The sequence below is a fragment of the Carassius auratus genome, chromosome 49, assembly GCF_003368295.1.
Source record: "Carassius auratus strain Wakin chromosome 49, ASM336829v1, whole genome shotgun sequence".
Lineage (NCBI taxonomy): Eukaryota > Metazoa > Chordata > Actinopteri > Cypriniformes > Cyprinidae > Carassius > Carassius auratus.
The window spans coordinates 15,625,506-15,641,780 of record NC_039291.1 but is presented as its reverse complement, the minus strand read 5'-3'; the positions used below and the strand labels follow the sequence as shown (position 1 = coordinate 15,641,780).

The 16,275-nt window shown below is 38.9% G+C and overlaps 1 protein-coding gene across 1 annotated transcript in view; it reads left to right on the top strand.

Annotated features, from left to right (window-relative positions):
• The window catches only part of LOC113066346 (cadherin-7), an 88,972-nt gene extending 83,223 nt beyond the window's left edge, over window positions 1–5,749 (top strand). The window contains exon 12 of the mRNA XM_026238255.1: window positions 5,160–5,749. Coding sequence (XP_026094040.1) covers window positions 5,160–5,716 — 557 coding nt within the window. The 3' untranslated portion in view covers window positions 5,717–5,749. The remainder of the gene's footprint in view (window positions 1–5,159) is intronic.
• Window positions 5,750–16,275: the final 10,526 nt, after the last annotated feature.

The following is a 16,275-nucleotide window of genomic DNA, read 5'->3' as shown; positions in this document are numbered from 1 at the left end:
TGCCAAAGACTCACAGGGACATACGTTAGATTCTGTGGAAGGTCAGGTGGCGTGGGATCATCGGATTGAGTTTTGGTAATCTCCGTCATTATGTCCCATTGTACCAAAGCGGGAATTAGTGTTGTGGGGATGACGGGCTCATTGGGTCTGTTGGAAGAAGAATCAGAGTCAAACTGATTGGTGACTTGATTATTTTGTTTTTATTACATTTCATATACTCTGCAGTGTTAAAAAGAAACACCAAAGACCAGATTTTATTCCAGTTTGCCTGGTAAAAATGATAAAAATAATTTGTTGCAGATACAATCCATTTAACTCTGTATTCCTCATCCTGGATTGACTCAGTGTTTCAATAGCCATGTTCCATGGGCATTTCTACCTCATTTTTAGCCTGACAAAAGTATTGATTAGTTAAGAGTTAGTTTTCTTAGTTTCAGTACTAGTTTCACTAATAACATGTGGGAAGACGGTCCTGAGCCTCATTTCATTTTAATTATGTGCACATGTCAGAAGGAGAGACGTGAGGCCTGAACATTTACCCATTTCTTATTGATTGAACATGATGGATCATTTGCACAATTTAATTAAAGCAATTCCTTAGTAAATGGTCATGGATGCAAATGAAGACAAGAAAAGATCCTGCAAGATCAATGGCAAGGGAGAGTTTTACACACTTTTAACTTGAACAAGGTAATAAATCATGACTGATGAAGATGAAATGCTGCATGGAATTATGGTTAGACCACAGTCTTCATAATTGATCTCATATGTGACATCCTGGTTAGGATATAACATTATTGTCGCTGACATTCGTTGAATTATTTTCATTTCATTCACATATTGTTTTGATGTATAAGACGGGATGTGCAGAACAAGTGAGATGGCGATGGGGCTTGAGGAGGAATCTCCACAAGAGGCTTTTACTAATTTCTCATTGTCTCTAAAATACAATAATAAGGAATTTTGTTTCCACTGAAAAAAATAAATAAATAAAAAATAAATAAAAAGCCATAGTGCTGTTCAAATTTTTTATGTCTCAATCAAAAAGTCTCTTCCAGATAATTGGGTGGTTCTTGGTCAGAACAAACTGTAGACCACACTTCATGTTGACTAGTAAATAACTGGGTTCTGCTCCTGCATATTTATAACATTTATAGTTCACAATTTCATTTAGTGTACTCTTCAGTTAGTCTAGAGTCATTTTTTTCTGTGCATATGTAATGCATCATTGCATATGGCTGTAATGTTAATGTTCTTTGTGTTGGACATTTGTTTTTTATTTCTATTCACATTTCTAATGTAGTCTTCTCTCAGTTAAGTTCCTATGCTTGTTTGTGATGCGGCTAGCCTTGCCTGAAATTTAGTCGAGAGTAGGTGGCTGCAGTGAGGGAAGTGAAATAAGCGCAGTCAAGACAGACAGTTCTGAGCTCTTGAAAGAGAACAGATACCAACGACATCAAAGGCGGATATTGCATTATTCACACTCATTCGCTGTGTTGCTGATAAAAATGATATAATTCAATTTTATATGAAAACAAATATGTTGAAAAGACACTCAAATTACTTTTATTCCATTCGAAGGACTTTAATGCAAACGTACTTTTTTCAGAATTTTTCAGAAATATGACAATCACATATCTCACACAGAGATCGCACTGTCATAGTGTTTGGAAATATTCATGCACAATTTAAACGCTTAAACACATAACATCAGATAAAAAAAAAAAAAAAAAAAAAAACATTGTAGAGGAGAGTGCAACATCTTGGTTCTTTGAACCAATTAGCATTAAGCTGTGATTAACAAGTCTTAGTCGTGCTTTTGATCAGCACATCTCCGGGAGAGCAACTGTGCTCGACTGCACAGCTCACGCTCTGTCGCGAGAGATTTTTTCCATACATCAGCGTGACATCAGAGCAAGACGGATGTCAAATCTGATGCCCATCATTCGTTAGTGTTCTGCATTAGGCAAAATCATGACAGTCCACCACATGAATAGCTAATCTAATCACATGTAAATAAAACAAAACAAAAAGATTATCCCCGTGGTGCCGGTGTTCTGTCGATTTGTCCTACCCTGTCAGATTTTGATACTTCTCATAAAACAGTGGGTAGTACAATTCCAAAATAAAAAAAGTGTTACTGTAATGTCATGGTTTATTAAAGGGGGGGTGAAATGCTATTTCATGCATACTGAATTTTTTACACTGTAAAAGAGTTGGATTCCCATGCTAAACATGGACAAAGTTTCAAAAATTAAGTTGTACGTTTGAAGGAGTATTTCTGTTCCAAAAATACTCCTTCCGGTTTGTCACAAGTTTCGGAAAGTTTTTTTCGAGTATGGGTCTGTGTGACGTTAGATGGAGTGGAATTTCCTTATATGGGTCCTGGGGCACTTCTGCCGGAAGAGCGCACGCTCCCGTATAGCAGAGCACTGAGAGCACAACAGACTTCACTGATCAGAGCGAGAGCGTCGCCAAATGTCACAAAAGAAGTGTGTTTTTGGTTGCCAGGGCAAGACAACCCTGCACAGATTACCAAAAAAAAAACAAAAAAAAAAAACAAGTTTTGAAGGCTAGTTTTGAGAAGCAACTGGGCAGGATTTGTTTTGAAAACCTGGCAATCCTGATCTGAACACACGTGCTGAGATATACTCCTGATTACAGGAGCGTCTTTACTGATGAGATGTACATGAGTAAAGACATGCACAGCCCTATATAATAAAATGGGTAATGTTAAGTTATAGCTAGCTAATTATCAAACGCAGCTACAGTTAGCCATCGCTAACATTAGCACGTTTATCGAACAGCCTTCGATACATTTCTAAGTTATAACTTCCCGAAAACAAATACACAAACATATAAAACAAACTTCTAGCGAAATACTAACAGCATCTAACTTGCAAGTTCGGAGTCGAACCTCATTTCTTTCAGGTCCATCAGTTATCTCCAGCGATTAAAAGCAGTGCCGATGTTTACTCTGGTATTCTTATCGGACTTGATTTGTGATTTCGAGCGCGGTTGTTTCCCTGTAGCGGGTGTTGGTCTCTTGCCAAGGGCTTCAGCTATCCTTCCGCTCTTTTCCCTGAACTGAAAGTAGTGGGCTGTACTTTCCACACGATTGACATCAGGTTCAAGTACACGCCCTTAAGCCCTGCGAGTTATTCGTGTATTGCAGGTTGGCTGGTGGATATGTTGCCCCCATACCGCCTCCCACGGCCGAAACTGGTATTACAACACCTGTCGGGCCGGGGCTAGTAATGCTAATGCTAATTAAGGTTGATATCTCTGCAGCACTATAACTTGACATTTTTTTAATGACATCATCGCCCTTATTTCTTCTCATTCTTTTGATGCGTGTAGGTCATGTTATGGATATTTTTACCTCAATTTCTGCATATGGCACCTTTAAAGCATGATTTAAACAGATACAGCACATTCACACGCAATCGCTTTAGCAATAATGCATAATGGTTAAAAGTCTACAGACCTGTGAAAATTCCAGCTTTCTGAGATGTGTAAATGGATACAAGTAACATTTTGTCTGATCTTTTTCCCTACTCCTTTTCCTTTGTGATGTTTTATTTTGATCTTTTATTTTAAAAAGAATTCACAAATCTAACCTTTCATTGGATAATAGGCATTTAAATGGGGGGAAATATCATTATGAAATAAATGTTTTTCTCTAATACACATTGGCCACAATTAAGCACACCCTTTTATTTAATTCTTTTTTAAACCTCCCTTTGCTAGTTTAACAGCTCGAAATGTTCACGTATAATGCCTGATGAGGTTAGAGAACACCTGACAAGAGATCAGAGACCATTCCTTCATCCAGAATCACTTCAGACCCTTCAGATTCCCAGCTCCATGTTGGTGCTTCTCCTCTTCAGTTCACCACACTTATTTTCTACAGGGTGCAGGTCAATGAACTGGAATGGCCATAGCCGAAGATTGGTTTTGTTCCCAGTGACCCATTCCTGTGTTGTTTTTGAGATTTGTGTTTGGATTATTGTACGGTTGGATTATCCAAACATGGTCCATTATAATATTTCTAACAGAGTCTAACAGAGTTTGTTCACCAAACCCATCTTGAGTGTTTGCTGCTGAAAAGCTCTTTTTTTAGTTTCATCTATCCATAGAAGCCAGTCCCATTTGAAGTTCCAGTCGTGTCTGATAAATTAATATGCTGGAGTTTGTTTTTGGATGAGCTAGGAGAATTTTTATTTAAACCCACCTAAACAATATGTGGTAATGTAAGTGCTGTTAAACAATTTTTTTTAAGGTTTTCTGACAGCGAGACTCAACTATTTTCTGCAATTCTCCAGCTGTGGTCCTTGGAGAGTCTTTAGCCACTCAAACTGACCTCCTCACCACACATTAGGATGATATAGACACACGTCCTTTTCCGGACAGTTCCGTAACATTTTCTGTTAATTGGAAATTCTGAATTATTGCCCTGATGGTGGAAATGAGAATTTTCACTGCTCTAGCACTTTTCTTATAGCAACTTCACTAATTTATGAAGCTCAATTATCTTTTGCTGCACATTAGAAATATATTGTTTGTTTTTTCTCATTGTGATGGATGATTAAGGTCATTTGGACTTTGTCGCCCCCCCCCCCCCCCATTTATATTTCTGTGGCTGGATAATTTAATATTCATAATCACCCTGGAGTACTCAAAATTGTGAATATGAATGGGAATATACGTCAGAGTTATTTTACTCATAAGAATTTCTAGGGGTGTCCTTAATTGTGGCCAATGTGTATTAGAGAAAAAATATTTATTTCATAATATTTCCCTCCATTTTAAATTCTTATTATCCAATGAAAGGTTAGATTTTTTTTTTATAAAAAAAAAAAAAAAAGATCAAAAGGATTAAAAATGCAGATTCATTTTAACAAGCCTTCTTTGATCATATTTACCAAGGGTGTCAATATTTTTGGGCATGAATGTATATATATATATATATATATATATATATATATATATATATATATATATATATATAGCTTTTTTTTTTACTGTGTATCTTTAGTCTATTAACTGGATGGGGAAAAAAAATCCTAAATGTTTTATCGCATAGTTGTGGTTCCCTTGTATTGGTGCAACCATTGAACCTTCATGTCCAACATGCAGCATGTCTGTTTCTTTTCTAGTTCTGATGCTGTTGATCATGGCAATTCTACGCAGACGAAAAGCACCTCTTTTCCTCGAGGATGAGCGTGATGTGAGGGAAAATATTGTTCGTTATGATGATGAAGGAGGAGGTGAAGAAGATACAGAAGCTTTCGATATGGTCACCCTGCGTAATCTCAATATCATACGTGATTCAAAGATCCAGGATACCAGTCAAGAAACAGCCTCAGTCTACCCATACTCAGCTTCTGCTATCTCCAGGACATCTTATAAAACACTTCCTGACAACATTTTCTTTCAAGAGTTTATCTGGGACAGGCTAAAAGTAACTGATGTGGATCCCTCAGCACCTCCGTATGATTCACTGCAGACTTACGCGTTTGAGGGAAATGGCTCCATAGCAGAGTCTCTAAGCACGCTGGAATTGCCAAGTTCAGAATCAGAGCAGAGTTATGACTACCTCAGCAACTGGGGACCACGCTTCAAAAAACTGGCAGACCTGTATGGCAATTTTGAAGGAAGCAATATTTCTCCTAGCCTTTCCTATCACGGAGAACTTTGGCCTATAAACATTTGAGAACACAACAATTGTTGTTGTTCTAAATACAGTATTGTTCAAAATAATAGCAGTACAATGTGACTAACCAGAATAATCAAGGTTTTTCGTATATTTTTTTATTGCTACGTGGCAAACAAGTTACCAGTAGGTTCAGTAGATTCTCAGAAAACAAATGAGACCCAGCATTCATGATATGCACGCTCTTAAGGCTGTGCAATTGGGCAATTAGTTGAATTAGTTGAAAGGGGTGTGTTCAAAAAAATAGCAGTGTGGCATTCAATCACTGAGGTCATCAATTTTGTGAAGAAACCGGTGTGAATCAGGTGGCCCCTATTTAAGGATGAAGCCAACACTTGTCCATTTGAGAGCTGAGGAAAATGGGTCGTTCAAGACATTGTTCAGAAGAACAGCGTACTTTGATTAAAAAGTTGATTAGAGAGGGGAAAACCTATAAAGAGGTGCAAAAAATGATAGGCTGTTCAGCTAAAATGATCTCCAATGCCTTAAAATGGAGAGCAAAACCAGAGAGACGTGGAAGAAAACGGAAGACAACCATCAAAATGGATAGAAGAATAACCAGAATGGCAAAGGCTCAGCCAATGATCACCTCCAGGATGATCAAAGACAGTCTGGAGTTACCTGTAAGTACTGTGACAGTTAGAAGACGTCTGTGTGAAGCTAATCTATTTTCAAGAATCCCCCGCAAAGTCCCTCTGTTAAAAAAAAGGCATGTGCAGAAGAGGTTACAATTTGCCAAATAACACATCAACTGGCCTAAAGAGAAATGGAGGAACATTTTGTGGACTGATGAGAGTAAAATTGTTCTTTTTGGGTCCAAGGGCCACAGGCAGTTTGTGAGACGACCCCCAAACTCTGAATTCAAGCCACAGTACACAGTGAAGACAGTGAAGCATGGAGGTGCAAGCATCATGATATGGGCATGTTTCTCCTACTATGGTGTTGGGCCTATTTATCGCATACCAGGGATCATGGATCAGTTTGCATATGTTAAAATACTTGAAGAGGTCATGTTGCCCTATGCTGAAGAGGACATGCCCTTGAAATGGTTGTTTCAACAAGACAATGACCCAAAACACACTAGTAAACGGGCAAAGTCTTGGTTCCAAACCAACAAAATTAATGTTATGGAGTGGCCAGCCCAATCTCCAGACCTTAATCCAATTGAGAACTTGTGGGGTGATATCAAAAATGCTGTTTCTGAAGCAAAACCAAGAAATGTGAATGAATTGTGGAATGTTGTTAAAGAATCATGGAGTGGAATAACAGCTGAGAGGTGCCACAAGTTGGTTGACTCCATGCCACACAGATGTCAAGCAGTTTTAAAAAACTGTGGTCAAACAACTAAATATTAGTTTAGTGATTCACAGGATTGCTAAATCCCAGAAAAAAAAAATGTTTGTACAAAATAGTTTTGAGTTTGTACAGTCAAAGGTAGACACTGCTATTTTTTTGAACACACCCCTTTCAACTAATTGCCCAATTGCACAGCCTTAAGAGCGTGCATATCATGAATGCTGGGTCTCATTTGTTTTCTGAGAATCTACTGAACCTACTGGTAACTTGTTTGCCACGTAGCAATAAAAAATATACTAAAAACCTTGATTATTCTGGTTAGTCACATTGTACTGCTATTATTTTGAACAATACTGTATGTTAAGGCAAGGTGTAAGGTCTGCATTTTGTTGGTTAGCTTCATCAGATTATCATAGTAACACCAATGAAACAAAATCATGGTAAAAATAGTTTTTTTGATAGGTATACTGCAGGTTCCTCAGATCTTGCAACTGCCCTGCAGAATTTAGCTCCAACCTTAATCAAAATCAACTGAACAAGTCTATTTAGGTCTTCGATGCTAAACACTCTATCTGATCCAAAAACCAAACAACAAGCAGTGTTAATATAGTGCTACTGAAAATAATAATACTAATCTTTATATGCAAACCAAAATATCAGTTGGACAGACAGTGATCCATCTTTTCAGAAATGTGTCTGGGAATAGGGGTGTGTAGAGGAGCCAATAACTGTCTGTAGCATTCTCAAAATTATTTTTATATGAATTTATTTTGCAAAAAAAAAAAAAAAAAAAATTAAGTGTAAATATTTCCTCATTAAAGAAATAATACTGAGTTTTAAATTCATGGAAAATGTATTTATTTATTTTCAGAATTTGTATACATAGTTTGTATATCATGACAATCATCCACAGTCTCACATCTGCTTGCTGGCTTTGGGAAAGAATGAGACAGAGTCCCATTGTGTATTATATTGTTCAAGATTTAAAAACATTTAAATAGAGAGTAAATAGTAAAAATGTGTATTCATATTAGTTGATATCGCTCTGAACATAGCTCTAATTTCTGAGACACACACAGAGACAGCAACACAGTTATTTGATTTGCATTTATTATTTCATTCATAGAGTTTGCACTCATTCACTTGATACACTCATTATTGCATAGTGATTTCAGAGGTTTATGTAAATATTGTGCTTTCCCTGGCTCACCTTCTGTCCAGAAAAAATGAGGAGTTATCTCAGCTGAATATTTTAGAATTCAATTTTTGGTGTTTTGAAGCCATTATCTGTATCTTTACAAATACAGTATTCAGATTTGGGCATATGCCAATCCAGGACACTAGCAAAACTGGCCACTGTAACACACCATTACAAGTGATCATAAATGGCCATTGAGATTATATTCACAGCTGAAACTGAGGGGAGGCTTGGAAAAGTAAACAGAATGCAATACCTCATGAATTAACAAGCAAGTTAATTATGGTTAAGGACTTAAAGAAAATTATTTATAGTTGAGTTTGATGAGGGTTTAAGCTAATCTCTGCAGTGTGTGGACCTCTAGGGATGCCGTTGAGGAAACCTGGTGCACTGTATTTAAGCCAATGGATACATTTAGGATATATTTATAATTAAGTGAACAAGACTACCTGTAGTTTTCAGCACATCTATTTCTTATAATTCTGCCTGGTCAAAGGTCAAATATTTCTAGATCTAGTTTGTTTACTTAAATTTGTTTTTGAGACTTTGAGAAATATCTATTGAAGGTTTTCTTTTGTAAAAATCTGTTTGTCAGTGTTTATTTATAGATTTTAACATTCACATGTTGTGACGTGCAGTTTCAGTCTAGTTCAAAAACTGTTTACAGCAATGGACCTTGTGTGTGCAGACATTTTTATTATTATTAATTATAATGCTTAAACATGTTTTAGGAGTATACGTGTCATGCTCTGGTGCACTCAATACACTCACAAAGACGAAGGTTAAATTATCTTTAATATTCCACACAGAAGGTAAATCCACAAGAGGAAGGCTTAGCGCACATCAAAACATAGACAAGATCTGACCAACACTAACTGAACAGACAAATTGGTATCTTTTGCTGGGCCACGAAGAAATATAGAGCTGAGAATCATCAGCATAAAAGTGAACAGTGCTTACACCATGTTTCCTGATGATATCTCCCAGGGGTAACATGTAAAGCGTGCAGTGTAACAGCCCTAGTACTGAGCCTTGAGGTACTCCATACTGCATTTGTGATCGATATGATATCTCTTCACTTTTACAAATTAATGGCAGTCCTATAGACATGATTTGAACCATTCTAATGCACTTTCATTAATGCCAACAAAGTGTTCTAGTGTATTCAAAAGAATGTTGTGGTCGATAGTGTTGAACGCAGCGCAAGATGCAATATCAATAATAGAGAGAAACAACCACAATCAGATGATAAGACCAGGTCATTTGTAACTCTAATTAGAGCAGTCTCAGTACTATGATAAATCTGAATCCTGACTGGAAATCCTCAAAAATAAAAATTTTCTCCAAGAAGGAATATAATTGTAAGGATTCTACTTTTTCTAGTATTTTGTACGGAAAAGGGAGATTTGAGATTGGTTTGTAATTAGCTAGTTCTTTGGGGTCAAGTTGTGTTTTTTTTTTTTTTTTGATGAGAGGCTTGTCAACACTTTTTGTGCTTTATTTTTCATTATTTTGGCCATTGTATTGAATAAATACCTGGGGTTATGTTTGTTTTCTTCTAAAAGAGGTGGAAAGCAATCAGATCTAACAGGTTTTAATGCTTTTCTGTAGGATAGGTTACTCCATCTTTCACAGATGGAGTTTTGGTTTCTTGCCGCTGTTGCCTCTGGCTTGCTTAGTTGGGGACACTTAATATCCAGTGATATCATCCACTTGATAGCACCGATACTATTTAAACTGAACTGAGCTGGATGATGACATTCAATGATGAACTTGACTTTAGCTGAAAATTAAGTGTTTACTATTGTCATATTTGCATTATTGACACACTGATTTCCTGTTTAATACTGTAAAGTGCTTTGAAACAGTCTGTATTACATTTACATTTATTCATTTAGCTGACACTTTTATCCAAAAGGCATGTGTCTTATCCACTGCGCCAACACCACCCCTGTATTGTTAAAAGCACTATATAAATTAAGGTGACTTGACTTAATAGGGAAACAACCTCCAAATTTGAGACGGGACAGGCAGACTGTTCAGGGCAGATAGACAGTTCACACAGATCAGGGCAGACAAACAGTTCATGCATGTCCTCCATGGTCGTGATTGGACAGACCATTTAGAGCACATGAACAGTTGATAAATGTCCTCCATGGCAGGACAGACAGAGAGCTCAGATGACAGGAGAGTTGGTATTCCAGAATCTATATATAATATATAGATGGGGCAGGTGTGGCCTAATGGTTAGAGAGTTGGACTTGGAACCTGAAGGTCGCAGGTTCGAGTCTCAGTGATGTCAGGAAATGTAGGTGGGGGGTTAATGAACAGCGCTCTCTTCCACCCTCAATACCCATGGCTGAATTGCCCTTGAGCAAGGCACTGAACCCCCAGTTGCTCCCTGCACACTAGATATAGCTGCCCACTGCTCCGGGTGTGTGTTCATGGTGTGTTCACTTCTCACTGCTGTGTGTGCACTTGGATGGGTTAAATGCAGAACACCAATTCCAAGTATGGGTTACCATACTTGGCAAATGTCATGACTTTCACTTTCAATAGGCCCATATCCCATTGTGCCACCCCCAGTGGCAGGGCAGGGCTTTCCTCCGTGGTGGGCATTGTTGCCAGCTCAGGCACCTAGTCAGACATTCCATGAGGCTCTGGATCCGGGGTGATCCTCAGCTCTGTCGTTTGTCACAGCAGGCTTTGGCTATCCATCTGTGGTGGGCTCTGGCTGTTGCTCCATGCAGCAGGATGAAGGTTAAGGTGGGCTCTGGTCTACTAGAGTAGGGCTGATGAATTCCTCATCAGCGTGGCAGATGGTGAAATGGGATCTGTTTCTCACCAGCACCCACTCCACAAAGACAGCAAAATTCCCTCACTCTCTGCAGGCAGTGTTGAGTCTCTCTATGTAGAAGCAGGGTGCATTGCCCGGGTAGCTGGTACTCTTGGCAAAGTCTAGAAATAGTCTGACGTGGTCCTCGAGGGCAAGTTCCAGCAGGGGGTGCGCTTCAGCAGGGGGAGCAGGAATTCTGGGCTATCCATAAACAAAAAATAAAATACTTTCAAAAACAAGAAAAACAAACAAGGGGAAACATGCAAGTTAACTTCCTGTTTGGTCAGATCTTCTGTCATTTTCCGATGCACTCAAAACATTCACAGAGATGATGAAGGTAAAATTATCTTTAAAATTCCACTCAGAAGGTAAATCCGCAAGAGGAAGGCTTAGCAAATGTTAAAACATAAAAGAGATTGGACCAACACTAACCGAACAGACTGGATCTTAAATACACATGCAAAATAAGACAATAAAACTAGACACAAGTATACAGAATGAACTAATCAGACACAAGGAAAAGCTAGGTCAAGGGAAACATGAGGAAAGAAAACAAACAAAAATTTCATGATAGTTACAATATGCTACTCTATGTCATAATAATAATAAAAAGGTTGATTTATCCTTTATGATATTAAACAGTTCAGAAGTCACTGTTTAAAAAGATGTACATGACTTCATTTACCTACACTGAAACTCATCTGTATAATAAAGTGAAAGCTTGCATGGGTATGTGTAATGCTGAAGGTTTTATCATTTTGTTGAAAAGTTTACAAATTAATGCAGTTTGTATATGTATGTGTTTTCCACTGGTGATAAATACCACAGTCAAAGCAGATGTAACGCAGGACCCCTGAGAATTCTAATATCCAAGAAAACCAATTTCCCTGTTTAACTGCTGGAACAGCAAACTTGTCAACTCTTTTAATTTTAGATTTTGAAGATATGAGAAAAGAAAAATGTTTGAAGGATGTTTTTTAAACCTATATAGTGAACAATAAAAAGGACAACTGTTTTTAAAAGCCTTTTGAATATGTGGTATTCTTTTGGATGATGGTTGAAAGAAGTCAACTTTGGGAATTTTCTTTAAGCACGATCACATCTGAGTGGGAAGGTCAAATCTTTGTTTCTTGGTGAATATAAGCCTGTTCGTCCAGCTAATGAAATCCAAGGAAAATACAAATATCTTGTGCTAGGAGAGAGTGTGAATGATTATGAGTATTTCTTGTCTCATCTTAGTGAGGCTTTGTAGTTGAGCCACAAACAGGATTTAAATCTGTGGGACATTATCTGCAGAGAGAGTTATGATGAGACAGTGAGTCCAGGTTCATTCCTCCACAGTTCTGACATTTCTATTCATATGATGTGCTATTTCCCTTGAATAAAAGCATTAAAGAATTACATAGATCAGTCAAGAATTAAAATTTTCTAATAATTTACTCATCGCCATGTCATCCAAGATGTTCATGTCTTTCTTTATTCTTTCAAAAATAAATTAAGGTTTTTGAAGAAATCATTCCAGGATTTACCTCCATATAGTGGACTTCAACAGAGATCAATGAGTTGAAGGTCCAAATTGCAGTTTCAATGCAACTTTAAATCACCTTTATTTATATAGCGCTTTAAACAAAATACATTGCATCAAAGCACTGAACAACATTAATTAGGAAAACAGTGTCTCAATAATGCAAAATGATAGTTAAAGGCAGTTCATCCTTGAATTCAGTGATGTCATCTCTGTTCAGTTAAATAGTGTCTGTGCATTTATTTGCAATCAAGTCAATGATGTCGCTATAGATAAAGTGACCCCAACTAAGCAAGCCAGAGGCGACAGCGGCAAGGAACCGAAACCATCGGTGACAGAATGGAGAAAAAACCTTGGGAGAAACCAGGCTCAGTTGGGGGGCCAGTTCTCCTCTGACCAGACGAAACCAGTAGTTCAATTCCAGACTGCAGCAAAGTCAGATTGTGCAGAAGAATCATCTGTTTCCTGTGGTCTTGTCCTGGTGGTCCTCTGAGACAAGGTCTTTACAGGGCTTTAAATGGCTCTACACAGTTCCAGTAAAGGCATGAGGTTATTTTCTGGAGAAACAATTGGCCTTTATCTAAAATTTGTTTAGATTTAAATTATTATTATTTTTTGCTCGTCTTTCAGTAGCTCTGCAGTACGCGACCACAACTTGAAACATTACATAAATTGTATTAATACCCTAGTAATACACTTCAACTGACCATTTTACAATAACCTTGTCATGATTATTATTTCATATATTTATTCACAGATTCATTTATTCATATTTTAATTACAATTAATTTTTTTTATGGTTATTGTAGCACAAATTTATTTATTATATGAAACCGTACAAAAATGACATCTAGGATACAAAGGCAAATTTTTCATCCTTTGACTACAAGATGAACCATGCGTAATGAACCATTTTATGATCCAGTTGAGGGGAAAGCCTCTGTGCTTCGCAAAGCTTCATTTAACCATCACTACTGGAAAGTACATAAATATGGTCCGTCCAATCAGTGATCACCAGTTTGTGACCCATTTTTTTCCTCATGTTTTTCATTTGACATCACTGAATCGGTTCATTCAAAAATGTGTCCAATTGCCTATGAAACCTATGTTATTCTGCAGGCACCACTTAAGACATCCAGCCATTGAGCGTCGACAGCCTGCTATGTACAGTATCTTGTCACCACAGTAAGCAGAGAGGGAGAGCATATAACAATGTCTGACATCATACTTGCAAGTTCACACACCTCTTTAATGTTTTTTTTTTTTTTTGTGATCTTCGACTGGGCAATACAGACTTCATAAGTGACGACAGGAATAACAATCTTACTGAATGAACGTTTAGCATTTAAATTTACCAAGATGTCAGGTGCTCTGGCTCCCAGTGAACATTGGACTATGGAGGCAGGTGTCTCAATTTCCACATACCCTACAACAGAATCGCCAATAACAGGTTTCTCAGTGGGTGCATCACTGAGAGAACCTGTTTAATGTTTTAATCAGAATGGAAGAGCAGTGTTTTGACCCGTGACTATACCGCCTCACAGTCACCCAAATCCCCCTGCTGCCAGGGCTCTGCAACCAGAATCAAACAATATGTGGGACTTGCTAAACTAGTCACATCAAAAGCCATATCTAAGGCCCTTGCATTCTTACTGTCCTCAGTTAGCCCTCTGTCGATCCCTGTGTATATGCGTGATGAGGCATTTTCTCCTGATAACCCCAAAAAGATCTTAAATTTCACTTTCAGTTTTGGTCATATAGAAAAGAGCAATATATAAATCGAATCTGTAAAGGGTCTACTTTTATTTGTATACAGACATAATAACAACAAAACTTTGAGCATTTATAAAATAAAGATAACGTACAAGGTGTGTTGTCTGCAGCCTTGGACTGTGGTGATCTTCATTTAGAAAAGTGTCATTAAAACGAACTGTAACTCAGTGAATACTCAACAAAGAGGCATGAGAGATATATCTATAGAATGCTTAACATGTCTACTTCATTATATCTAATGCGACCGCGACCATGCTCAAGTGCTCTTGGATTTAAACCAAGATGGTGGCGTGTCCACACGCAGCGGCTTCTCTCTGTCCCAACAGAACGGTGTTTTCGTGTTTTTTGTCTTGTGAGTCGCAGTGTTTTTGTACGTTGTCGTTATGTCTACCTGTCTGTAAGCGCAAATACAGTCGCGAGTTTCTGCTCGATGTCGGCAGAACCGCATTTTTACAGTTAAACTCCACGCACACGGAACAGCTGTGGGATCTCGATCTGCTACGGAGGCCTTCACCATCATCGACCTCCACTACTGCATCTCGCCCGCAGCGGAGGCGCCACAAGCGGCATGAGAGGAAGCAGAAGAGGGGTAAGCGCGGAGGTATCCGGGCTAGGCTAACGGCTAACCCACAAAAGCCATCTATCGCCACCATCGTACTGGCTAACGTACGCTCGTTGGACAATAAACTGGACTACATTCGTTTACTACGCTCAACTCAGAGGACTGTAAGAGACTGTTGTGTTTTTGTGTTCACGGAAACATGGCTCAGCAAAAGCGTTCCAGATAGCGCTATTCAGCTCGACCAGCTGACGTGCTATCGAGCGGACAGAGCTCTCGTCGCGGGAGGAAAAACCTGCGGCGGGCGGGCTTTGTTTTTACATCAATGACGCGTGGTGCAGCGATACTGTTGTGATCAGCAAACACTGCTCACCCCTGGTGGAGTTTATGATTATTAAGTGCCGGCTGTTCTATCTGCCGAGGGAATATACTGCTATACTGCTCATTTCAGTGTACATTCCCCCATTCAACATCATCAGCAACAGGAACGACGCACTTAATGAACTGTACCAGCACATCAGTGAACAGCAGACAGCACACCCTGATGCTTTTCTCATCATAGCTGGGGATTTCAACCATGCTGACCTTAAGAGTGTGTTTCCAAAAATACACCAGCACATCAACTTTCCAACATGAGGTAATAACATTTTGGACTTTGTTTACACCACACAGAGAGGAGCTTACAAAGCCCTCCCCCTCCCCCACCTCGGAGTCTCAGACCACATCACTGTTATGCTAATGCCTGCACACAGACCGCTCATTAAAGTCGCCAAACCAGTTTACAAACAGATTAAAGTGTGGCCAGAAGGATCATCAGAGATTCTTCAGGACTGCTTCAACACAACTGACTGGGACATGTTTAAACAGGCTGCCACATGCAATACAACCACTGACCTCCAGGAGTACTCAGAGACTGTTACTGCCTACATCAATAAGTGTATTGATTATGTAACGATCACAAAAACCATCACTTTCCGGGCCAACCAGAAGCCATGGATGACGGGGGAGGTCTACAGACTCCTGAAGACACGGAACACTGCCTTCAGAGCTGGAGATGAGGTGGGCCTGAGAACAGCTAGGGCCAACCTGTCCCGTGGCATCAGAGAGGCTAAGAGACAGCACTCCAGGAGGATAGCTCACCAATTCAGCGACAGCAGAGACACTAGGAGCCTGTGGCAGGGGATACAGACCATTACGGACTACAAGCCCCCACCACGGACCTGTGACAACAACATCTCTCTGCTGAACGAGCTGAACACCTTCTTCGCTCGCTTTGAGCAACAAAACAGCACCACTGCACAGAAGACTCCACCTCCTCCCGGCGACCTGGTGATGACGCTGACCCCAGACAGCGTGAGGAGATATTTCAGTA